The sequence below is a fragment of the Protopterus annectens genome, chromosome 5.part0 (assembly GCF_019279795.1).
Source record: "Protopterus annectens isolate FY-2018-M chromosome 5.part0, PAN1.0, whole genome shotgun sequence".
NCBI classification, from domain to species: domain Eukaryota; kingdom Metazoa; phylum Chordata; order Ceratodontiformes; family Protopteridae; genus Protopterus; species Protopterus annectens.
The window spans coordinates 1,229,500,167-1,229,527,343 of record NC_056735.1 but is presented as its reverse complement, the minus strand read 5'-3'; the positions used below and the strand labels follow the sequence as shown (position 1 = coordinate 1,229,527,343).

The 27,177-nt window shown below is 43.9% G+C and overlaps 1 protein-coding gene across 2 annotated transcripts in view; it reads left to right on the top strand.

Moving 5' to 3' along the window:
- Nucleotides 1-27,177, top strand: part of LOC122801610 (CLK4 associating serine/arginine rich protein) — a 1,938,306-nt gene that overhangs the window by 1,121,155 nt on the left and 789,974 nt on the right. For both annotated transcript variants that reach the window (XM_044071085.1, XM_044071086.1), the window contains exon 12: nucleotides 5,821-6,042. In XM_044071085.1, the coding sequence (XP_043927020.1) occupies nucleotides 5,821-6,042 (222 nt within the window). The remainder of the gene's footprint in view (nucleotides 1-5,820; nucleotides 6,043-27,177) is intronic.

Sequence of the window (27,177 nt, the reverse complement as noted above, 5' to 3'; positions counted from 1 at the left end):
GTTGTAGGTTACAGGTTTATTTTAGTGATTTCATTTGTAAAATATGATGTCTATGTGTTTAGCTAAACTGTCAGTAATAGAGAATGAATGTTGAACATACCACTTTAAGAAGACAGTATAAATTGTTAGCTGAATGCATTATGGGCTGTAATTAAAATGTTTGGATAAAGACACATTGAGAAAGGCATTGTTGGCCGAAACCGGTATGTGCATTATACATTAGGTTGTTGTTACAATCTAATTAAATATATATTTTAACTGCTGCCTTTGAGTGCTGGTCCCTTCTTTCTGGTTCATAGTTGTGGTTTGGACCGAGCACCAACTGTCTTGCGTGCGTGCCTTGTTTGTTGTCCCTCAACCACACCATCCACATATTAACTTTTGCCTTTTTTTTTTTTTTGAGTTAGGAAAGAATGACTTTTGGATTTTCACAGGCAGTTAAGATTCCCGTGGGGTAGGACAAAAACTTTCAGAGTAACAGACCAGTTGTTTCCTCTGTCTAGGAGGATAAGTTGGGCAAGTCGGACTCCAAACAGACTTTTCTCGAACTGGATTTGTAAGGTCGTTCAAGGTCTCGAGCAGTCCTAGACCTGGGGCTCTGTGTCTCTCCTTCCCTGCCAGAACACATGAAACATCAGTAGGCACACACCCCCCCCCCCAAAGAGTCTTTGACAGAGAACTCTGACCTCAACAAGGGAGAAGGGACCTCAAAATCTCCATGAGTTTGGTGACCTCCTTGAATAGATGAGACTGCTGTTTGGACTATAAGCCCCTTCCCCTGCGAGTTAGTGTTTCTTGAGGCCGTTGGTGTGAGCCTTTTCTCCTGGAGTGGGGGGGGGGGCGGCATTATGAGAGGAGGACCTTGGTCCCAGTAAGAAGCCCATCTGCACAACTGTATTTTGGAGATTAATTTCTCCTTGCATTGCAGGCTTTTCACAATTGCCTCCCAAAAGATGTGATTTCAGTCCAGATTTGCAACATGGTGGTGGTCTGGTATATCAACAAATAAAGGGAAGCTCGGTCCTATCCTTTTTGTCGAGAGGCCATGAGGGTGTGGCAGTGGGTGTGCTGTTCTGTTAACACTTTCTTAAAGCAGCAGACATCCCTGGGAAAATCCAACACACCAGCAGGGAAATTAAGTAGAAGCATTCTGATGTCTAACAAAATGGTCCCTCAATCTTTCAGTGACCGTGCAGATTTTCAGGCTGTGGGGCCAGCCTTGCTGTGACTTTTGTGGGACTGTTTACAGCACAAAATGTAACAGCTTCTTTACCTTGATCACTTCTAAGTGACATTGTAGTCAATGTTTGGCTCCCAGATCCCATCTGCACGTATTCTCCAACACTCCTGATAATAAAGTTTTTACAGAAAGCTGCTCATTGTAAGGTGACTGTAATCCTGATAGCCCTCTTATGGCCCAGACAAGTCTAGTTTATCTTTCTCTGACTTCATCTAGCACTGCCACCTTTGGTTCTGGTTCCATTTCAGGATATAATTTCCCATCCTTTAGGTCAGTCTCACTCAAGTCTGAAATCCTTCAGGCTGACAGCTTGGATCTTCCACTTTCAGTGATGGCCAGAGATCCCAAGCTGAAGCTATTTTATACTTATGCATATCCTGTCTTCATCTCGGAAGCCCCCCCACCAGAAAAAAAAAATTCTGGTGGAAAGTGGGGAAATTTTACTGTTTGGGATATATGAAAGGGTTTGGACCTCTTTTCTGCTCTTGTAGATGCCATTTTGGATTTTAGCTGGGATTTCCTAGTCCGGAGCAGGCTACTGTACTAGTAAGATTCAGCTGGTGGCTATTTCCAATTTCCATGTTGGTCAGGACCATCTTCCCACAGCCTCCCTAACGTTATCTAAAGCATTTTTGAAAGGTACTTTTGTCAGACGTCCTTTTAAGGGACCCAGTTCCACTTTAGGGTTTGTCCTTTTTACTACAAGCCTCTTAATCAGGTCGCTCTTTCAACCTGCTACCACCATAAACTTAGTTTTTATCATAGAAAGCCTTTTTCTTAATTGCCTCTACCATACGAGTCTTTGAGCTTCAGGCTTTGCCATGTAGTCCTCTTCACTTCTCTTGTCACAAGGACAGAGTTGGGTTGTGGACTAATCCATCCTTTTGGCCTAAAGTGGTCTCTGAATCAAATCTTACTCGGTATATTTATTTGTCAGTATTTTTTCTAAATTTTAAGACATGCTGTAGGTGGATTGTACACTCTAAATTGGCCCTAGGTGTGAGTATGTGCATGTGTGTGCCTTCTGTGGAAGGTTGGGTGCCGGGCTGGCAACTCGACACTGTAAAACTCCACTGCCAATCATGAGTGAACAGGTGTTACGCTGTGGCGACCCCTAACCGGGAAAAGCCGAAAGAAGAAGAAGAGGAGGAAGTAATAAGAGCGAATGCATGATTCACTGCCAAGACCTTCATTTTCAGTTACGATTTTATTTAAATTGGACCAAAGGCTTCAGGAAGTCAAAACCACTTGTGTGTTATTCACCAAGGCTAAGCTTGGTAAACCAGCTTCGAAGGTCACTGTGTCCAGATGTCTTTCAGACTGCATATCCTTTGCATACACTATTAATGGTTTATCCTTATCTTCCAAACCAGAAATTCATTCTACCAGGGCAGTTTCTACTTCAGCAACCTTCTTTGATCATGCTTTTTTGGATATTTGCTCAGTGGCTACCTGGTCAAACATGTACATCTTTATGCCCCATTACAAGCTTGACATTCATTCCAGAGCTGAGGCTTCTTTTGGCTCCGCTGTTTTTTTTCCGAATGTTCTCTGCTAATACTACCCAGTTAGTCTGGCTGAGAGCTTGTCCCACAGGTTGAGAGCTTGTCCCACAGGTTGAGGAGGATGGCAAAGACAACATCTGATGCAAAAGTTATGTGTACTTAGTGTAGTATCCCTCTTGTCTTCTGCCCATCTTAGCCATCCCTATACCAAACTGGCAGAAATATTTGTGGTTCTTAATGGACATCGCAGGCCTGTCCGAAGTCTTATTTCATGGGCCTGTTTGGTCATGGTCTCAGATTTGTTAGGTGACACATTGGTGACACATTGGGTGGAGATCAGGTTTTAAGAGAGGCAAATTTGGTCTGATGATACTTGGGAATGCTGAGAATTATGGGAGATAATTTGGAGCTTCAAAGCAGAGTGCTTGACGTGCCAGCCTAGGATCTGTTAACCCACAGGTTGAGATGGATGGAAGAAGCCAAAACCGATCTAGCATTTGTTATTGATGCACTTAAAGTTGGCTGACATTGCTAGCTTTTTGATAGAGGCATAGTCCTAATCGTCTGTGTCATAGAAGGGCTGAGTATCAGTCTGTGGACTGGAGGAGTTGGGGGGGATGGTAGTGCTCAATCAGTTTTCTCAGCAATACTGACATGGGGGGGGGGTGCAGTCCTCTGCGAAGCAGGTATTTATTGTGAAGGAGCAGTTGTATGACATCAAGGTAATACCAAGCCATTTATAGTAACCTTTATGTGGCATGGAGCGTAGGCATTTGTAGATGTAAAGGAGGAAGGTGTATTATAAGCCCTTGCTGTGGTGCAGGTTCCTGCGTTGGTCACAAAGGGACAGGTCTAGAGCTTAATATAAAAGTCTCTGATTCATAATTGTAATAGAATGGCTTATATAACCAAGATTAAGTAAAGTAGCCATTTGTAAAGGCTCTGGCAGACTTAATTTACAGATGACTGCAAGCTAGGAGCAGTCATTGAATCCCCAAATGACTTGGCAATCTTGCAGGAAGGTTGTCCCAAATAAATCACTGGTGCCAAAATCATGGACTGAAACTAAATGGTAAGTAAAATGCATTATTTTACCTTTTGGGAGAGTCATCTACCCCAGGGAACTACCACATTGATATTATGCCCCTGAGAGTTGACCCAATTGCTTGGAATTTGGGAACTTAGTGGACAGTAACCTAACATGTGTCCATTTTTGTAAGAAAGTCTTTCTGTATTGCATTGCTTATAAACAACAGCGATTATATTTAGATCTAGGTCTAGGGATGTCATTGTTCCTCTTTACTCAGCCCTCATTAGACCAGTCATTGAATATGATGCCCCCTTTGGCTTGCATCTGTCCAGACATGTGCAACAACTGGAACGTCCACAGAGAAACCTTACTAAAAGGAAACAAGGCCTAAACAACATGTCCTACATGGACTGACTCCGAGCCCTTTCACTGTACTCTGTAACATGCAGTTTATTAAGCGGTGACATGTCTGTCATATAAGACATCCGACCATTACTAATGCATTTACTGCACATCAGCAAGTCAGGTGGCATCAGAAATAGTCAGTCTAGAGATCTAAATCACTTCTGCAGCATCAACAAAACAGTTGGAGGGACAGATATCTCATAGAGATACAGCTGTTTGGAACCCCTTCCCCCCAATCCCCATAAAACAAAGTTCATCCCTGTCTATTTTCAAGCGCAACTTATATCTGTGGATGGTAATAAGAACATTTACCCCAGGACTGCCCCCCTGTGCTACTAATGGATAGAGGCTGTTCTTTAATGCTTTATCCCATGCATGTATCTCCTCAGATTGTCTGTGGTATGATCCAAGTTATTCTCATTAGAGATGATGTATAGTTATCAACCATGAGATGGGTAAGGTCATTTTCTAACCAAATGAGATATATTGTTTTGAGCACAAAAAGAAAAATTGGATATGCTTAAAATGGCCAGCAAAGGCAGCTAACTTAGTACTAACCTATAAATATATGGTGCAGAGAAGTCCCTCTGGGTAAGGGATCAGTTAGGTTGTGGTCCGTGGATATCTTGGGTGGGATGAAACCAGGCCTTTAGGTTTTTTTGATTGAAGGTAGTGCCTGGTGAAGCACAAAGTGGGAAAAATGTGAGGTCTATGTTTTAGGAGTAGGGAGGAGCCAAAGTAGTGGTAGTCACTACTTGGATAGTGGCCATTCATGGACTGATCCTACTCGGACTGAGTTGCCTTGAGACTAGTATGTATGGAAATATGGATCCACCTCTATAAAATGATGTGAGATGCAGGTCAGTTTAGGTGGACCAGGGAAGTAAGTGGGCCGCCTGCACCAGTAGCTTGATGGGCAAAAGGGGGGGGGGGTCTGAAAACGATGAGCTTGGAAATATCTGTAGCCTATGTTTGGTATGTATTGTAGAAGCTTCTCCTGAAGATTTTGTTTCTCTTTGCTGTTTTTTGTCCCCCACTGCTTACTGACTATCATACTCTGTCGGTGCCAGGTGAAAGCTGACCGAGTTGGGTCATCATCGATACAGCCATCAGAGATTCTAAAAAATGTTTTCTCTTTTTCTCCATTTCCAGTGCTATACATTCACTTGGTGAGGTGCTAAGAAGGGTACATGTATTTCTTTAACTGACCACTGAGGACATCCCTCATTTCTGTAGGGCAGGTTGACTTCAAGCTGTTCTGACTACTGCCCCCCCCCATAAATAGTGGTCTCTGGTCTCCACTAGAGCGATGACATCACCCTGTGTGCATAAGATTGCAGAGGTGAATGGGCCATGCTACTGCTTTCCTCCTGCTCCTTTCCTGGCTCCTCCACTACTATGATTGCTAACTGAATCATGTTCACCTGGATTGCGGTCAGAGCTCGATCCTTCTGCACCACCAAGCCAAGCTGAAGATTTTTAGTGATGTAGTTGTATGTTTTATTTTTCTTAACATGATTGAAGAGGTGGGAAGATATGTAAAGCAGTTCTGCTGGTCTTAAAAGATGAATAGTGATAGTCACAGATGTGTTTGTGATGTAGTGGGATACATTCTGATTTCTTTTATAATTTTCCTTCAGCTCCCAGTCAGAATCCAGTTCAGAGTCCCGGTCACGGTCACGTTCTGTTTCTCCATGTCAAGAAGAAAAAATCACCTTCATCACAAGCTATGGAGGCAGTGAAGATGAAGGGGCTGGACCACGTTCTGGAGGAAATACAGGGAAAATGAGTGCTTCTGGAAAACGTCGCTCTGCACATACGCATCAGAGCGGGGTTGCAGCAGGTCATAGCACCTCTTCCCGGTCGGTAATTTTCACATTTATTTCATTTCTTAAAAATCCAGAGAAGCTTCAGTGTCGCTCTCACTGCTTCCGTGTGTAAATTAAGAGGTCAGATATCTGCTTAAGAATTTTATTTTTGATTTTGTCTGGCCATGTTATCTTGTGTTTTTCCCCTCTTGTTTTGTATCAGTCAGTCACTATTATATGAGTAGCTGAGTGAGTGATTAGTCCCCCCCCCCCCCTCCACTGAGACATTCATGTTTTGAGTGTATGATTAATCGTGCTGCTTTGACTGTATTATCTGTTTGGCATGTTTTTAAAAATACTTTTCAGTGCTGCTATAGGTAGAAGTGCAATTGCTTAATTTCCCTGGTTCCAGCAGGCAGGTCAGAGGCTCTCAGTTACAGTAAGTCTATGTCACCTGCTTTCTGGGGTATATTTTACTATGTATGTGTCGAATGTACTGCTGAGGAGTCCCATCAGTTGATGCTTCAGTTACCATCAGTGCAAATTTCAGAACAGGTGTTGGTAGTAGAGATGCAATGCATGATGTATGCAATTTACTATTTTCAGTAGAAAATGAGCTAATAATACATGGTTATTTTAATTTTGTTTATATGTTTGCATTTGGTTGTCAGCCACATGCTGTTCCATTGGAGCTGCATTTTTTAAATGCGTTTTATATCCATGTATATATAGTTTTTTTATATATGAGCAGTACTTTTCAGCATCTAATGACTTCCTGGTATGGTATGAAGTTTGTATTAGGCATTAAATCCGGTTAGTCTTTGATTCATTGGGCTTTCCCCTTTGGCTGCTGGAGGTGACAAAGAATCCATAAAATGTTCAGTGTTAGATCACTTGTTGCAGTAGCCTTGACTAATTGGGTACTACACCCGAATGACCAGCTAAAGGGCTCCTTCCATACCCTTTATCAGGAGCTTAAGGGGAGCTCTGTATAAAAGTAATGTTAGAGCTCCAAAAATATTCAGAGCTTTCTTGATACCAAAGTGAGCTCCTTCGACACTCCCCATCGAACTATTGGTCAGCAAGCTATGGCTGGGCAGATAGGTCTCCTATTGGGGGAAAATTTCCATTATTTTTATTTTTCTGAGGAAAATGTGTGTTGAAATGTTATGCTTACTGGAAACTAAATGTTTTTGGTCTGGCTTTGCATTTCTGATTTTTTTTAGGTAGGTACTAGGCTGTCGGCCCTGGAGCCTACAAGCCCAGCCAAAAAGGTACCCTGGCTTTTGCCACCCAAGAAAATTATTTTCCTGTGCCACTGTCAAGCAGAGCCACAGAGGTGATCCCCGGGGTGAATTTCCTATTTCCCATCCAGTCATCAAGATTTTTCTTGAAGAGTGCTAATGAGGAGCTTTGTTTGAAATAGATAGATAGTTTATTCCAGAGTATGGGAAGTCTCTGGGACAGGATTCTATCCCTCCGGCATGTTCTATTTATTGTGGTGACAACGTTTAGGTCCCTAGAGCGTGTAGCAAGGTTTAGGTCCCTAGAGCATGTAGGTCGCAGGGATTGGGATTTCTTTAAGTGGAGCATGTCCAACAGCTCTGGGTTTGACATAGCTTTGTATGTTAGGCAGAGATCACCTCTGAGTAGGCGATATGCGACGGAGTAAAGCTGGAGTTTTTTGAGACGGTCCACATAAGGCATCTGTTTGAGGCCGGTAATCCTCTTTGGTAGGTATTTCTGCGGCTTTTCCAGTTGTTGTATATGTCTTGTGAGGTACATACCAAAAGGGGCATTGTACTCTATAATGGGTCTAATGAGTGACGAGTAGAGGGGAACAATGACCTCTTTTTTTCTGGATGAGAAACCTTTTGTGATGAGGTGTGCCACGTAGAAGGATTTCCTGACTACTGTGGTGATGTGATTATCAAAGGAGAGACTGTCCACCTGTGTCCCAAGGTCTCTTATCACACTTTCGGTGTTAAGTATACTACCGCCTATGTTGTAGTTCATGGGTACAGTTTTTACCAAAGGGGATGACAATGCACTTTTTGGCATTGAGCTTGAGGCCATGGCTTTGACACCAGCCATCTGTCTCAGTGAGGCCCTTTTGTAGGATGTCCACATTGTTAGGAGTTTCGATTATGGCTACTAGTTTGCAGTCATCTGCAAACTAGGAGCCATAATCAAAACGTTTGTTTGTTTTCTTTTTGCAAATGTTTGTATAAACCTTTTGTGTAAAAGTTTGTTTTTTGATTAAATTTTCATACAGATTTTGTAGGCTTGTTTGTCGGGGCAGGATATTATGGGTGATGGTCAATGGTTTTCTTTCCTTATAACCTCTTTTTCTCTGCTTAACGTTTACCAACTGTTTCAGGCTTCGTTATCCCCTTTGAGGTCTCTTTCTCCTCTTAACCTATGGAGCAGCTTCCAGTTTGCGCATTTTTACTTTTCCCTGTCTACAAGAAGAACAAAGTTGTCAGGGAGTCTGTGTGTGTGTTAGGCTGCCTACTGTTGAGCCTCAACCACATGTGGGTGACCACTGTTGCCACTCCTGGTTCCTCTGGTCTATCACCTACAGCCACCATGAACCAGGGAATAGCCACTTCTGTGGCTGTATAGATTCCCTTGGTGGGCAAGGAAGAACTACTTCTGTCAGTCTTAGGGAAAGGAACTGGTTAAGGTTCTCCACTTAGGCAGGATAGGGATCCTGGATCTGTGATGAGTATGCCTACTAAGGGTCGATTTTTATAAGGTAGTTTCTCTGGAAAAGTAAACATAATTCTGTTTGTTTGTATGGTCAAGGAGGATTTGCTGGGATTTACTGAGGAACTAATTTCTGACGTTTCTTTGCCAACTACTTCAGGCCAGAAAGAAAGAGTTTCCTCTTTCTGACTGGGATTGCATGTTAAAAGAGCAGGCAGTGCAGGGGGATGGTTGTGCTGCAGGAATTTTTTCTCAGTCATAGCATTCTGATTCAGCGGAAGGTCATGTTTCAGATTTCCCTCTTGAGGCTTTATCGTTTTCTGAAATTTATTAAAGATAAAAAGTTTTTTAGTACAAGCAGAATAATAATCCTCTTGCACAGAGGATGTATTATAATTTGTTACCGTTAGACATGCCTAGGTCTGTAGCTATTCCTCCTGAGCTGATGCCTTTTTCATCCTTTCCTCAATCAAAGAGTCTGTGATCCAACTTCACCACTTCTGTATACTTTGGTTCTGTAGCTCAAGCTCCTCATAATCCTCTTCTTTAGCTTGAATTACCGCAATCTTGTTTCCATCTTCAGCATATGAGTGTGGTCTGCCGTAACGTGGACATTTGTTTTTCACATAAGTGGCGTTTTTTTTTTTTTTGTGTGTGTGATTTTGAATAGCTTACTTTGTCTATCCTATTTTTCTTACCTTCTGTTTCTATCAGTGTGTGTGTGTATGTAGATATAGCTATGTGTGTGCGTGTGTGTGTATATATGTATATATATATATATATATATATATATATGTGTGTGTGTGTGTATATATATATATATATATATATATATATATATATATATATATATGTGTGTGTGTGTGTGTGTATATATATATATATATATATATATATAGCTTTATGTGTCCCCTTCGAATGGTCGACATGTCAAAATTTGGACATTCATATGGCCGAGACCATATGATTGACATTTGAAATGTCGACCATGGGGAACCGGCATCATGCTACAGTGCGGAATGGAAAGATTTCCACTTCTGCACTGTAGTGCGATCTCGGAGTTGGTATATTTAAGTTCTGGGGGGGTATGGGGGGTGGAGCCCCCCCACGGGGGTGCAGGGGGGGGTGAAGCCCCCCCTGCTAGCAGCATTCAGGTAAGATTTTTTTTTTTGCTTTATGTGTTTTACTTGTATGGTCGAGATTTCAAATGTTGATCATATGGTCTCGGCCATATGAGTTTCGACATTTTGAAATTTCGGCCATATCAAGTAGACCCAGATATATACATTAGGTATTGTGTGTGTGCGTGTGTCTTTATGTGTGTGTGTGTGTGTGTGTGTGTGTGTGTGTGTGTGTGTGTGTGTGTGTGTATATATATATATATATATATATATATATATATATGTGTGTGTGTGTGTGTATATGTAGATATAAACCTGTGTGTATACACACTCAGACATGTATATATATATATATATATATATGTGTGTGTGTGTGTATATGTATATATATTTTTTTAATATATGTCTGTGTGTATGTGTATATATATATATATATATATATATATATATATATATATATATATATATATATCTATATATAATGCATGTATATAAATGTTATTGTTATACTAGTACTACTCGCTTACAGGCCTCGTGCCTTGCTTGTTTTTCTATTTTAAGTCTTACTGTGTCTTTCTAGTGCTCTACCTGATGTTCGTGTTTCACTGCTGCAGTCATTACACTTGGGTTATCCTGCCGTCAGGCGGTCCCGCAGTCGTCCAGAGTTCCAAAGTCTTGGTCCGGCGTCGGTTGCTGTCACTTCTTCCCTGACGTCAGTGCGCCAGGGGTATATAAGATGCAGCTGATGCCATTTTCTCCAGTCTTTCTTGCCGCGCGGTGCCCGAAGCAAAAGCATTTTGCAAATTCCGGTCGGCCGACTCCTGAGATTTTCAATTCGAATTTCAGAACCGAAGTCTTCAATAAAGCTAAGTACCCCATTGGGGAAACTTTTTCTGGCCTCAGACTGATGTCAGTAAAAGTTAATAATTGTATTTCTTGTGGGAAGCAAATACCTCATAAGGATTTTCATTGTTACTGTATTCCATGCCTATGCCCAGACTATGACGTCACTAGTTGTCGGTTTTGTGCTAGATTTAACAAACGGACTATTAAACGTCGGTTTGATTTTGCTCGCCATTACTTTGGCCGAAGATTTAATTATACCATGCCTTCGGAACAACCGACGACCGTAATACACAAAAAACGCAAGGACAAGGATAAGGACAGGCATCCGAGGCCCAAAACTGACGATGAAGCCTCTTCTAGGCCAGTCGCCGGTTCTCAGTGAGGCACTTTCGCAGCCCCTGACACCCGCTACCTCAGAGCCTGAGGCCGCCTCCGACTCCCACGTGGAGATGTCTAGGCCTCTGGATACTCAAGGTGCTGGGCCTACAGAAACTAACCCTTCAGATGGGTCCGGAGCCGCTGAGCAGGCATCGGCTTCTGAGGGTGTTTTCAGACCTTCACAGCTTACCATAAAAACTGCAGCCAAGTCTAAAACTCCATTAAAGACAAAGAAACAAGTACAGCATTCACCTGGACAGGCCTCCATGCCTAAAAAACAGATGCTTAAAATGGCCGAAGACTTAATTACTCTGATCAGGGGTACCCATCCCCCTCCTGGTAAAAGGCCTAGGCAGGATACAGACTATGATTCCTCTGACCAGGTTTCCATTTCTTTTGATTCCTCTTCAGACCAGGGGTACTCTTTACCCCCCAATGAGGACTGTGATGCTGAAGAATCAATTCCTTCAGCCTCTTTTCCTGAGGATTACTCTTTTGGGGAAACTTTACATACCATGAGGGAGCATTTCCATTGGGAGGGCCAGGATTACTCCGAATCCAAGAAAAGGCTCAGAGACTTTCTTTTATTGCCTCAGCACAGGCCCCTTGCTATTCCGCCAGTGTTGGATATTGTGGATGATGTGTTCTCTGAATCCATTTTAAATCCTGATTCTTTGCCCCCTGCTCCAGTCAAGCCAGACAGGTACTACAGAGTCCCTCACTCTCGCAAATTTCTTCATAAAAACCCTGTTGCTGACCCAGAAACTATTTCCCAGGGTCCCAAAGGGGTAAAGTCTTCCACTGCTAAAAATCCAGTTCCCTTTGACAGGGATTCTAGAGCATTAGACAGATGAGGGAAGAAAGTTTACACTTCTGCAACTTTAGCAGTGAGAGCTTTAAATTGCCACTTTTACATGCTTAAATACCAACAATATTTAATGTCTCTGTTAAAGCAGAAAATGTTTACAAGTTCAGAACATCCTGACTATAAGGAAATGCAGTATTTATTGCATGCAGCTGAACAAGTGGGAAAACATAGTCTGCAATGTGGTTTTGATTCATTAGAGGCTTCTTGTAGAGCAGCAGTTACAGGATCTGTGATTCAAAGGCATGCTTGGTTAAAAGAACAAAGTTTACCTGATCATGTTAAGGCAAAATTATTGGATGCTCTTTTGCAGCAGGATATTTTATTTGGTGTTAAGGCAGAAGAGGTATTAAAGAAAATGGAGGATAAGGCAAAATCTATGCAAACAGTGAAGGATTTCTTACAGGTACAGCCACCTCGATTTAGCAGAAATTGGCCTTCAAAGAACTGATCCTTTCCAGTGTCAGACAGACCACAAAGAGGCAGATACAGATGCCCAAGAAGCAGATCTCAGCCCCAAGGCTCTTACAGACGACGACAGTGGGGTGCTTCAACCTCAAAAGGAGGTGAAGACAAGTCACAACCTTACAGGAAACAGTCCCAATGACTTTCCCCTTCGAATGCCAAGCACTTACCTTTTGGCAGCTCCCTTAGGGGGAAAACTAGCACTCTTTTCTCAAAATTGGCAAACAATCACCCAGGACAAATGGGTTCTGAATATTGTGTCTCAAGGTTACAGGTTCCACTTTCACACTCTACCAAGGTCAAAAGGAATGCCAGACCTGCCATAAAATCAATGGGCAGAGGCACAAAAACAAATTAAAGCCCTCATGGACATGAGAGCTATTCAAAAAGTACCACAGCAGGAACAAGGACAAGGATTTTACTCAAGACTTTTCCTGGTCCCCAGAAAGGACAAAGCCTGGAGACCCATACTAGACCTTTCTACTCTCAACACTTACCTGGATGTTCCGAAATTCAAAATGTTGACACTACAGCAGCTTCTTCCCATGCTGTGCAAGAAGGCTTGGCTTGTTACCTTGGACCTCAAAGAGGCATACCTGCATGTCCCTATCAGACAAAATTGCAGAAGATACCTCAGATTCATAGCTGGTTCAATGCATTACCAAATGTTCATAGTGTTACACTGCTGCAGTCATTACACTTGGGTTATCCTGCCGTCAGGCGGTCCCGCAGTCGGCCAGAGTTCCAAAGTCTTGGTCCGGCGTCGGTTGCTGTCGCCTCCTCCCTGAAGTCAGTGTGACAGGGGTATATAAGATGCAGCCGACGCCATTTTCTTCAGTCTTTCTTGCCGCGCGGTGCCCGAAGCAGAAGCAGTTCACAAGTGCTGGTCGGCCGACTCCTGAGGTTTTCATTCCGAATCCAGAACCGAAGTCTTCTAAAAAAGCTAAGTACCTCATTGTGGAAACTTTTTCTTGCCTCAGACCAATGTCAGTAAAAGTTAATAACTCTATTTCTTGTGGGAAGTAAATACCTCAGAAGGATTTCCACTCCTATTGTATTCCATGCCTAGGCCCTGACCACAACGTCACTGGTTGTTGGTTTTGTGCTAGGTTTAACAAGCACACTATTAAACGTCGGTTTGATTTTGCCCGACATTATTTTGGTAGAAAATTCAATTACACCATGCCGTCGGAAATTCCGACGACTGCAATGCATAAAAAGCGCAAGGACAGGCATCCGAGGCCCAAAACGGACGACGAGGCCTCTTCTAGGCCAGTCGCCGGTTCTCCGGTTTTCAGCGAGGCACCTACGCAGTCCCTGACTACCGCTACCACAGACCACCTCCGACTCCCACGTGGAGCTGGCTGGGCCTTCGGACGCACTAGGCCTTCAGTTTACCGATCCTAAACCTACAGAGAAATCTGAAGTAGCTGAGCAATCCACAGCTACAGAGGGTGTTTTCAGACCTACCCAGTTAACAATTAAACCCTCTGTTAAGTCTAAGCCCCCCTTAAAGGCTAAGAAACAGACACAACTCTCTCCCGGACAGGCTTCCATGCGTAAGAAACAAATGCTAAAAATGGCCGAGGACCTAATCACCCTCATCAGGGGGTTCCATCCCCCTCCTGATAAAAGGCCCAGGCAGGATGCAGACTATGAATCTTCTGACCAGGTGTCCATTTCCTCTGACACTTCCTCGGACCTACGATATTCTTTACCCCCTTATGAGGATTCTGATGCTGAAGAATCAATTCCATCAGCCTTTCCGCCTGAGGATTACTCCTTTGGGGAGACCTTACATACCATGAGAGAGCATTTCCATTGGAAAGGCCAGGATTACTCAGAATCAAAGAAAAGACTCGGAGACTTCCTTTTATTGCCCCAACACAGACCCCTTGCTATCCCACCAGTTTTAGACATTGTGGATGATGTGTACACTGAATCCAGTTTGAACCCTGACTCCTTACCCCCAGCCCCAGTTAAACCTGGTAGATATTAGAGTCCCTGACTCTCACAAATTTCTGTACAAAAGCCCTTTTGCTGACCCTGAAACTATTTCTCAGGGACCCAAAGGGATTAAGGCCTCATCGGCAAAAAACCCAGATGTTCATCGTGTTTCACTGTTGCAGTCATCACTGTAGGGTTCTTCCTGCCGGCAGGCAGCCCTTGGTCGGCCAGAATCCCAAACTCTGGGTCCGGCGTCGGCTGTGCAGTCATCCTCCCTGACGTCAGAGCGCCAGGGGTACAAAGCTCCCAGCCGATGCCATGTTCTCCAATCTTTCTTGCCATGCGGTGGAAGCAGTTTGCAAGTGCCGGTCGGCTGACTCCTGATATTTTTGGTGCTTCATTCCAAAGACTTTCTTCTTCTTCTCAAAGCTAAGTACCCCGTTGGGGAAACTTTTTTCTTGCTCCAGTCCGATGTCAGAAAAAGTTAATAATTGTATTTCATGTGGGAAGCAAATACCTCATAAGGATTTCCACTCTTACTGTATTCCTTGTCTAGGCCCTGACCACGACGTAGCTAGTTTTCGGTTTTGTGCTAGATTTAATCAATGTACTATTAAGCGGAGATACGATTTTGCTTTTCATTACTTTGGCAGGAGATTTAATTACAATATGTCGTCGGACACGCTTCCGACTACCGGAGTTCACAAAAGGCGCAAGGATAAGGACAGACCTCCGAGGTCCAAATCCGACGACAGTTTACAAGCAGAGCCAGCTGCAGGTTCAGCCGTCGTCAGTGAGGTGCTTTCGCAGCCCCTGTTGTCGGCCATTACAGAACCGCTTGCCGAAACGGACTCCCATGAGGAGCCAACTAGGCCTTTGAGTACTCCAGCTGCAGGACCTTCGGATAATGCTCCCTCGGATGGGTCCGGAGCCGCTGTGCAGGTACCGGCTTCCGAGGGGGTTTTCAGGCCTACGCAGCTTCAGATAAAGCCAAAGGCAAAGACTCCTTCTAAAACAAAGACTCAAGCCCAGGCCTCCTCTGATCCGGGACCTAAATCTCAAAAACAAATGCTTAAAATGGCGGAGGACTTACTAACTATGATTAGGGGTTCACATCCCCCTCCAGACAAAAGGCCAAGACAAGAATTGCACTATGAATCCTCTGATCAGGCATCTATCTCTTCAGTGTCTTCCTCTGAACAGGATTATACTTTCCCTCCTTATGAGGATTCTGATGCTGAGGAATCCTTTCCTTCAGCTTCTCCCCCTGAGGATTTTTCTTTTGGGGAAACTTTACATGACATGAGGGAACATTTTCACTGGGAAGAACAGGAGTACTCTGAATCTAAGAGAAGGCTTAGGGATTTCCATCTTCCCCAACACAGACCCCTGGCTATTCCTCCTATTTTGGATATTGTGGATGATGTCTTTTCTGAGGCTAATTTAACTCCTGACTCCTTTCCTCCAGGCCCTGCAAAGCCTGATAGATATTACAGAGTCCCTGACTCCCACCAGTTTCTTTATAAAAATCCTACTGCTGATCCAGAAACCATTTCTCAGGGTCCTAAGGGTGTTAAGGCCGCCACTGCTAAGAACCCTATTCCGTCAGATAAGGATTCCAGAGCTTTGGAGAGATGGGGCAAAAAAGTGTACACTTCTGCTACTTTATCCATTAGGGCTTTAAATTGTCAATTTCATATGCTAAAATATCAGCAATTTCTTCTGTCTGTTATGAAACAAAAGCTAGGTACCATTTCTGCATGTGCAGATAATAAGGAATTACACGATTTGATGCATGCTACTAAGCAGGTGGGGAAACATACCTTACACTGTGGTTTTGATGCTTTGGAGGCCTCTTGCAGGGCGGCTGCCACTGGCACGGTCATTAGAAGGCATGCTTGGTTAAAGGAACAAACTTTGCCTGATCAAGTGAAAGCAAAGTTACTGGATGCTCCTGTTCAACATCATGTTTTGTTTGGGTCTAAGGCTGAAGAGGTGATAAAGAAAATGGAGGATAAGGCAAAATCCATGCAAACGGTTAAGGATTTCTTACAAGTTCAGCCCCCTAGATTTAGCAGAAATTGGCCAACTAAAAATTGGTCCTTTCCCAGCTCGGACAGGCCTCAGAGGGGTAGATATAGGCGCCCCAGAGGGAGGGCCCAAGCACAGACCTCTTATAGACCTAGACAGTGGAGTGCTTCCACCCCCATGGGTGGAGAGGACAGACCTCAATCTTATAGGAAACAGGCTCAATGACTCCCCCTGCATGGCTCCAGGAACCTCTCTCCTGGAAGCCCCTTTAGGAGGAACTCTCTCTTTTTCACCGAAATTGGACTTACATAACCCAAGACAAGTGGTTTCTGGATGTAGTTTCAAGAGGTTACAAATTCCACTTTCATACCTTGCCAAGACCAAACGGATGGCCAGACCTACCAAAAAACCAATGGGCAGAGGCATTAAACCAGGTGGGATCCCTCATGGCTATGAGGGCCATAGAACTGGTTCCACAATCAGAGACGGGGCAAGGCCTTTACTCAAGAATCTTTCTAGTTCCCAGAAAACAAAATTCTTGGAGTCCCATCCTGGATCTGTCAGTCTTAAATACTTTCCTGGAGATACCAAAGTTCAAGATGCTTACTCTGCAGCAGCTCCTGCCTATGTTGAGCAAAAATGCATGGATGGTGACATTGGATTTAAAGGAGGCTTACCTACACATTCCTATCAGACAGGAGTGCAGAAGATACCTCAGGTTCAAGGCAGGCTCAAAACATTACCAATTCTCTGCGCTGCCCTTTGGCTTGTCTACTGCGCCCAGGGTCTTTACCAAGTGCCTGGCACCAGTAGTAGCTTACTGCAGACTCAAGGGAATTCAAATTTACCCTTATCTGGATGACTGCCTTATTCAAGCAGACAGCAAGGATGTCTTACTCCAGCACCTGGAATTTGTTCAAAATCTACTCAAGTACCTGGGATTCACTGTGAACATAAAAAAGTCAAATTTGACACCCACACAACAGATAACTTTCCTGGATGCTCTTTTAAACACAACAACCCAGATAGCATTCCTGACATCCAAAAAACAACTTCAGCTGGCTTCAACTTTCAAAACCCTGGCGTTAATGTCTCAGCTAACTGCAAGGAAATTCCTGCAGGCTTTGGGTTACATGGCCTCCTGCATCCTTCTCATACCATATGCAAGACTGCATATGAGAAAGATACAATGGTACCTAAAAAGCGTATGGTCCCAGCATTGTCACAGTCTAGACACAGATTGCTGTCTTGCCTTGCCTGCAAAAGGAATTCCATTGGTGGGCCATGGCATGTCTTCAAAACAAAGGGAAAGCGTTCAGTCTACCTCCAGCCTACCAAGTGTTAACCACGGATGCCTCGGATTACACATGGAGAGCCCACTTGCAGGGGAAAGGCCTGCAAGGTTTTTGGACAAAGGATCAGAAGCATCTACATATCAATTTAAAAGAGATTTTAGCTGTGCAGAATGCCCTCTTTGCTTTCAGGGATCTACTACAGCCAGGGCAACTACTGATACGGACAGACAACACCACAGTTATGTGGCACATAAACAAGCAAGGGGGTTCACACTCCTACCCCCTTTTCAGACTAGCCATGGCTCTATGGAACACAGCACTAGCTTGCAAAGTGGACCTACAAGCTCAGTTCCTGCCAGGGAAACAAAATACTCTGGCAGACAGCCTGAGCAGGAACCTGTCAGACCCACACGAGTGGATGCTAGACACCCAAATATTCAAGACGATTACAGAAGCCTGGGGCTGCCTGGACATAGATCTGTTTGCATCTCCCTACAACTACCAGTTACAGACTTTTTGCACAAGGACATATCACAAACTAGCATGGAAAGTGGATGCTCTTTCATTCAGTTGGAGGAACCTCTCGGGGTATGCCTTTCCTCTTCTTCCATGGGTGTTATTAAAGATAAAACAGGACAAACCCAAGATGATTTTACTGGCCCCAAATTGGCCTCGACAATTTTGGTTCTCAACACTGATGAATCTTTCCCAGGAGCCTCCTTGGATTCTACTTCAGATTCCAAATCTTTTGTCCCAACACCAGGGCCAGGTTCTGCACTCTCATATCAAAACTCTCAGCCTGGCAGCCTGGCGTATACAGGGTCTATGATTAATCCTACCCTTTCCAAACAGGCCATGGATGTTATCTTAGAAGCCAGACAGCCTAGCACTAGAAAATCTTATGAAGGTAAATGAAAGAGATTTTGCACCTGGATGCATGCTCAGGACTCAGATCCTCTCATTCCAAATATTCCATTGATTTTACATTACCTGACAGACATCTTACATAAGGGTTTATCCTTTTCTTCCATAAAAATAGATGCCTCAGCTATCTCTGCACATTACAATACAGATCCTCCAATTTTTTCACATCCACTTCTGAAACAATATCTCAGAGGAGCAAAGAATTTAAGGCCCCCTAGGACACCACCCATACCTGCCTGGGACCTCAACTATGTTCTGGAAAAACTTACTCTGCCTCCTTTTGAGCCTGCTGCCACATTTGATATAAAGTATTTATCATGGAAGACCGCTATCCTACTGGCTTTGACTTCAGCCAGGAAAGTCTTGGAGTTACAAGCACTCATGGCTGTGGAACCTTACATTATTTTTCATCAAGACAGGGTTTCTTTAAGGACTAACCCTACTTTCATGCCTAAAGTGGTTTCTAAAGTGGCCTCAAACCAAACTATTCACCTGCCAACTTTTTTCCCCAATCCACAAAATAAGGGGGAGAGGATCTTGCATTCTTTGGACGTGCACAGGCAGCTTTGTTTTTACCTGGACAGAACCAAGGATATCAGAAAAACAGAACAACTGTTTGTTTCTTATGCAGCAAATTCCCAAGGCAAGGCTATTTCAAAACAGACCATTTCTAAATGGATTGCTCATGGAATCAGATTTTGTTACTCTCATCATGGAAAGCAAATCCTGGGAAAAATTAGGACTCACTCCACCAGATCTGCTGTTACTTCTGCTGCTTTTCTCAGGGGAGTACCTACCAAAGATATTTTGGAAGCTGCAACTTGGAGTTCAGTGCATACTTTCTCTAAGCACTATAATCTACCTCTTTATTCTAAGTCCAGAGCAGGCTTTGCCTCTGCCGTCTTGCAAGGCCTTCTAGCCGCCCCTTCTACTCAATAACCTCCACCTTTTATCTCAGTTTTGGGATTCAACCCTACAGTGATGACTGCAACAGTGAAACACGATGAACATAGTACAGTTGTGTACACTTACCATAAATGTAGATGTTTGAGTGTCTTCACTGTTGCAGTCTGGGTTACCCATCCCCCTGTCCCCTCTTATTCTTTTATTAGTGTGGTTCCCTGCTTCACCCTTCTTCTGAGGTGTATTTGCTACAGGGTATGGGGTTTGTTGTACCTTACTTTTAGCCTTTACTTTTGGGCACCTGACATCTGGGGCAAGAAAAACTGGAGAACATGGCGTCGGCTGGGAGCTTTGTACCCCTGGCGCTCTTGACGATGACTGCACAGCCGACGCCGGACCCAGACTTTGGGATTCTGGCCGACCGAGGGCTGCCTGCCAGCAGAAAGAACCCTTTCGAGTGAAGACACTCGAACATCTACATTTATGGTAAGTGTGCACAACTGTACTTTCCCACTGACAGAGATTCCAGAGCATTAGACAAATGGGGGAAGAAGGTATATATGTCTGCCACTTTAGCAATGAGAGCCTTGAATTGCCAGTTTCACATGCTAAAATATCAGCTATTTTTGATGTCTCAGTTGAAACAAAAGATGCTTCCAGATTCAGATCCTCCTAACTTAAAAGAAATGCAGGATCTATTGCATGCAGCTGAACAAGTAGGAAAACATACTTTGCAATGTGGGTTTGATTCCTTAGAAGCCTCCTGTAGAGCAGCAGTTACAGGCTCTGTCATTAGAAGGCATGCTTGGTTAAAAGAACATACGTTACCAGATCATGTTAAGGTCAAACTATTGGATGCACCTTTGCAGCGGGATGTGCTGTTTGGAGTTAAGGCAGAAGAGGTATTAAAGAAGATGGAGGATAAGACAAAATCTATGTAAACGGTGAAAGATTTCTTACAGGTTCAGCCTCCTCGTTTTAGCAGAAATTGGCCAACAAAGAATTGGTCTTTTCCAGTCACAGATAGACCTCAAAGGGGCAGATACAGACGTCCAAGAGGTAGAGGTAGAGGTCAGATGCAAGGCCTTTACAGGCCTCGACAATGGGGCACACCGGGCCAAAAAGAAGGGGAAGACAGGCCTCAACCTTATAAAAAACAGCCTCAATGACTTTCCACTACAGCTGCCAAACAGCTCTCTCTTGGCAGCCCCCTTAGGAGGAAAACTGGCACTTTTCTATCACAACTGGCATTGCATCACCAAAGACAAATGGGTTCTCAACATTGTATCTCAAGGTTACAGGTTCCATTTCCACACCTTTCCAAGGCTAAAAGGAATGCCAAATCTGCCACCAAATCAATGGGCAGAGGCTCAAAAAGAAATTACAACACTCATGGACATGAGAGCTATTTAAAAGGTACCACCACAGGAACAAGGACAAGGATTTTACTCAAGACTCTTTCTAGTTCCCAGAAAGGACAAAGCCTGGAGACCCATTCTGGACCTTTCTACACTAAACACTTACCAGGATGTTCCGAAATTCAAGATGTTGACACTACAGCAGCTTCTTCCCATGCTGGGCAAGTAAGCTTGGCTCGTGACTTTGGACCTCAAAGAGGCATACCTGCATGTCCCTATCAGACAAAATTGCAGAAGATACCTCAGATTTCTAGCTGGTTCAGTGCGCTATCAATTCTCTGCACTGCCCTTTGGCTTATCTACTGCAGCCAGGGTCTTCACAAAGTGCCTGGCACCAGTAATTGCATTTTGCAGGCAAAAAGGAATTCAAATTTATCCATACCTGGACGACTGACTGATTCAAGCAGAGAGCAAAGACATTCTACTAAAACATCTGGCGTATGTAAAAAAGTTATTAAGTTGCCTGGGGTACACAGTAAACGAAAAGAAATCAAAACTAGTGCCCTCACAACAGATAATATTCCTGGGAGCCAGCTTGAACACAACGGCCCAGATGGCTTATCTCACGCCAGACAAGCAAGGACAACTTACTCAGTATTTTCAGTTAATGGTAACAAAGACCCAACTCCCTGCAAGAAAAATTCTGCAGGCCTTGGACTACATGGCATATTGCATACTACTAATTCCATATGCCAGACTGCATATGAGGAAACTACAATGCTACCTAAAGAGTGTATGGTCTCAACACTGTCAAATTTGGAAACAGTTATACCACTAATTCCTTGCCTACAACAGGAGTTTTGATGGTGGGCACAAGCTTATCACCTCAACAAGGGACAGCCTTTCACTCAACCCACAGCCAGGCAAGCACTGACAACAGATGCATCGGATTACGCCTGGGGAGCCCACATGGCAGGAAAATGTATCCAGGGCGAGTGGCCCACAGAGCAAAGACAGCTCCACATCAATCAAAAAGAGATGCTAGCTGTACAAAATGCTATTATAACTTTCAAGGACCTACTGCATCCAGGACAATTACTATTAAAGACAGACAACACCACAGTTATGTGGTACACAAACAAGCAAGGGGGCACACACTCCTACCCCCTCTGCAGACAAGCCATGACCTTGTGGAACACAGCTCTAAACTACCAAGTTCATCTACAAGCATAATTCCTGCCAGGAGAGAAAAACACACTGGCAGACGACCTAAGCAGAAACATTATGGACCCACATGAATGGGAACTGAACCCACAAATATTCAGAATGATAACACAAAAATGGTGGAGCCCGGACATAGATCTGTTTGCTACCCCAAAGAACTGCCAATTACAGAAATTCTGCACAAGGAGCTACCATCCACAAGCATGGAAAGTGGATGCCCTCTCATTCGGCTGGAAAAAAACTACAAGTGTACGCTTGCCCCCCTTTACCTCTCCTTCCAAAGGTACTCATAAAAGCCAGGCAGGAAGAGCCAAAAATGATATTGATTGCACCAGACTGGCCACGCCAGCACTAATACCCAATCTTAAAGAACTTGACACAAGAACCACCCTGGATTTTACCACAAATTCCACACTTGCTGACTCAGCACAACAATTCGATACTTCACAGCCAGCTAAAGACCTTAAATCTAGCTGCATGGAAAATTCCTTACTTAAGCGAGCAATGTCTCTCTCCAAAGCTGTTATGGATGTCATTCTGGAGGCCAGAAGGCCTAGCACCAGGAAAGCTTATTCGGATAAATGGTAGAGATTCTGTGCCTGGAACCAAGCGCACAGCCTTGACCCTCTAGTCCCAAACATTCCTCAGACTTCAGATACTGTAATACTTAACTGAGATGCTGGACAAGGGCCTCTCTTTTTCATCCATCAAGATCCACGCCTCCGCTATCTCTGCTCATTACAACACGGATCCTCCAATTTTTTCTAATCCTTTGCTCAAACAGTACCTCAGAGGGGCTAAAAACATAAGACCGCCCCATAGAGCACCAACACCTACTTGGGACCTGAATTTTGTTTTGGAAAAATTAACTTTACCTCCTTTTGAGCCAGCTAACACAGCAGAATTAAAATACATCTCTTGGAAAACTGCTCTGCTACTGGCAATAACATCAGCACAAAGAGTTTCAGAATTACAGGCACTAATGGCAGTGGAACCTTTCCTCATCTTCCACCAGGACAGGGTGTCTTTAATTACCAACCCTACGTTTATGCCAAGTGTGGCTCTAAACCAGACTATTCACTTGCCAACTTTTTATTCAAAACCGCAGAACAAAGGGGAGAGACTACTACATTCTTTGGACATTCACAGACAGTTATGCTTCTACTTGGACAAAACCAAAGCTTTCAGAAAATCTGAGCAATTATTGGTAGCATACGCTGCAGGAGCACAGGGAAAAGCCATTTCAAACAGACTATTTCAAAATGGATAGGACACTGTATACGTTTCTGCTATACCCATCATGGGAAACCTGTACCTAGCAGCATTAGATTTCACTCCACCGAGGCAACAGCCACTTCAACTGCCTACCTCAGAGGAGTACCTACCAAGGATATTTTGGAAGCAGCAACATGGAGTTCTGTGCATACCTTCACCAAACATTACCATTTGCCTTTATACTCCAAATCCAGAGCTGGCTTCGCCACTGCTGTACTGCAGGGCCTTATAGCCACCCCTAATGCCTTGTAGATCCAGCCTCCCTACCTCAGCTTTGGGATTCCATCCAAATGTAATGACTGCAGCAGTGTAACACAATGAACATAGTGCAGTTTTGTACCTACCATAAATGTAGATGTTCGAGTGTAAACACTGCTGCAGTCCAGGTTACCCTCCCTCCTTCCCCTCTTACTTTCTGGTATTTACCTAGGGCATATACCCTTTATTACCTATGGAGAGTATTTTCTGGTAACTAAAAATGGTTGTTTGCTTTTCTTTTGTATTGTTTACTAGAAATTTGTATTGCCTATCTATTTGGGGGCAGCTGACATCTGTGGCAAGAAAAACTGAAGAAAATGGCGTCGGCTGCATCTTATATACCCCTGTCGCACTGACGTCAGGGAGGAGGTGACAGCAACCGACGCCCGACCAAGACTTTGGAACTCTGGCTGACTGCGGGACTGCCTGATGGCAGGATAACTCAAGTGTAATAACTGCAGCAGTGTTTACACTCGAACATCTACATTTATGGTAGGTACCAAACTGTACTTTCTCTGCACTGCCCTTTGGCTTATCTACTGCGCCCAGGGTCTTCACAAAATGCCTGGCAACAGTAATTGCATTTTGCAGACAAAAAGGAATTCAAATATATCCGTACCTGGACGACTGCCTTATTTAAGCAGAGAGCAAGGACATTCTTCTAAAGCATCTGGCGTTTGTAAAAAAGTTGCTAATTTGCCTAGGGTACACAGTAAACAAAAAGAAGTCAAAACTAGTGCCCTCACAAGAGGTAATATTCCTGGGTGCCAGCTTAAATACAACGGCCCAGATGGCTTATCTCATGCCAGACAAGCAAGGACAACTGACTCAGTATTTTCAATTGATGGCAACAAAGACCCAACTCCCTGCAAGAAATATTCTGCAGGCCTTAGGATTCATGGCATCCTGCATACTACTAATTCCATATGCCAGACTGCATATGAGGAAATTACAATGGTACCTAAAAAGTGTTTGGACTCAACACTGTCACAGTTTGGAAGCAGTAATACCACTAATTCCCTGCCTACAACAGGAGTTTCGATGGTGGGCACAGGCATGTCACCTCAACAAGGGACAGCCTTTCACTTTACCCACAGCCAGGCAGACATTAACAACAGATGCTTCGGATTATGCCTGGGGAACACACATGGCAGGAAAATGTATTCAGGGCAAGTGGACCGCAGACCAAATGCATCTTCACATCAATCAAAAAGAGATGTTGGCTGTACAAAATGCCCCAACAGCTTTCAAGGACCTTCTGCATCCAGGACAACTATTACTAAAGACGGACAACACCACAGTTATGTGGTACGTAAGCAAGGGGGCACTCATTCCTACCCCCTATGCAGACAAGCCATGACCTTGTGGAACACAGCTCTAACCTATCAAGTTCATCTGCAAGCACAATTCCTGCCATGAAAGAAAAATACTCTGGCAGACGACTTAAGCAGAAACATCATGGATCCACACGAGTGGAAATTAAATCCACAAGTATTCAGCATGATAACGCAAAAATGGGGGTGCCCAGACATAGATCTTTTTGCCTCCCCACTGAATTGTGAACTACAAAATTCTGCACAAAGGACTTGTCACACACAAGCATGGAAAGTGGATGCTCTCTCGTTCAGCTGGAAAAGCCTAAAAGTTTATGCCTTCCCACCACTGCCTCTCCTTTCAAAAGTACTCCTAAAAGCCAGGCAAGAAAAACCACAGATGATCCCGATTGCCCCAGACTGGCCACACCGGCACTGATACCCAGTCTTAAATAACTTAGCTCAAGGCCCACCATGGATTTTACCTCAAATTCCGCACCTTCCGACTCAACAAAACAATCAGATCCTGCACAGTCAGCTCAAAACCTTAAACCTGGCTGCATGGCAGATTCATTAATCAAGCAGACAACACTTCTCTAAAGCTGTTATGGATGTCATTTTGGAGGCCAGGAGGCCTAGCACCAGGAAATGTTATTCGGAAAAGTGGAAGAGATTCTGTGCCTGGAACCAGGCTCAAAGCTTTGACCCTCTTGTCCCAAATATTCCCCAGAATAAAGGGGAGAGACTTCTGCATTCCTGCAATACTTAACTGAGATGCTGGACAAAGGACTATCCTTGTCATCCATTAAGATCCACGCCTCTGCCATCTCGGCTCAGTACAACACAGATCCTCCTATTTTCTCTCATCCATTGCTAAAACAGTACCTCAGAGGGGCTAAAAACATAAGACCGTCCCGGAGAGCACCAACACCAACTTGGGATTTCAATTTTGTCTAGGAAAAACTCACTTTTACCCCCTTTTGAGCCAGCCAATTCAGCAGAATTAAAATATGTATCATGGAAAACTGCTCTGCTTCTGGCAATAACCTCAGCACGAAGAGTCTCAGAGTTACAGGCACTAAAGGCAGTGGAGCCTTTCATCATTTTTCATCAAGACAGGGTTTCTCTAAGAACAAACCCTTCTTTTATGCCTAAGGTGGTGTCCAGTGTGGCTCTTAACCAAACTATTCACTTGCCAACTTTTTATCCAAATTCCCAGAATAAAGGGGAGAGACTTCTGCATTCCTTGGACATACACAGACAGTTACACTTCTACTTGGACAAAACAAAAGCTTTCAGAAAAACTGAGCAATTGTTTGTAGCATATGCTGCAGGATCACTGGGAAAGGCTATTTCAAGGCAGACCATTTCAAAGTGGATAGGACACTGTATCCGGTTCTGCTACACACAGCATGGGAAACCTGTACCTAGTAACATTAGACCACATTCCACGAGGGCAGCAGCCACTTCTACTGCTTACCTTAGAGGAGTACGTACCAAAGATATCTTGGAAGCTGCAACTTGGAGTTCAGTGCACACCTTTACCAAGCATTACCACTTGCCTCTTTATTCTAGATCCAGAGCTGGCTTTGCCACTGCAGTGCTGCAGGGCCTCATAGCCACCCCAAATCCTCTATAGAACCAGCCACCCTGACTCAGCTTTGGGATTCAACCCAAGTGTAATGACTGCAGCAGTGAAACACGATGAACATAGTACAGTTTTGTACCTACCATAAATGTAGATGTTCGAGTGTCTATCCAGGTTACCCACCCGCCATCCCCTCTTTTTTAGCTGGGACTTATCTATACCTTTCAACCCTATACTACCTGTGTGGTGTATTTGCTGGTTACTGAAGGTTTTGTTTTGTTTTTTTACCTTTATTGTATGTTTTATTAGCAATATGTATTGCCTACCTTTCTGGGGGCACCTGACATCTGGGGCACGAAAAACTGAAGAAAATAGCGTCGGCTGCATCTTATATACCCCTGGCGCACTGACGTCAGGGAAGAAGCGACAGCAACCGACGCCGGACCAAGACTTAGGAACTCTGGCTGACTGCGGGGACCGCTTGACGGCAGGATAACCCAAGTGTAATGACTGCAGCGCTGAAGACACTCGAACATCTACATTTATGGTTGGTACAAAACTGTACTTTGTGGATACATTTTTGTACCATTGTTGGTGTACTATTTGACTGCCTTCCTTTCTCAGTGTATTTTTTCAATATGGCCTTCAAGCCTACTGGTTTTAAAAATGGTTCTTCCTCTGGGCATAAA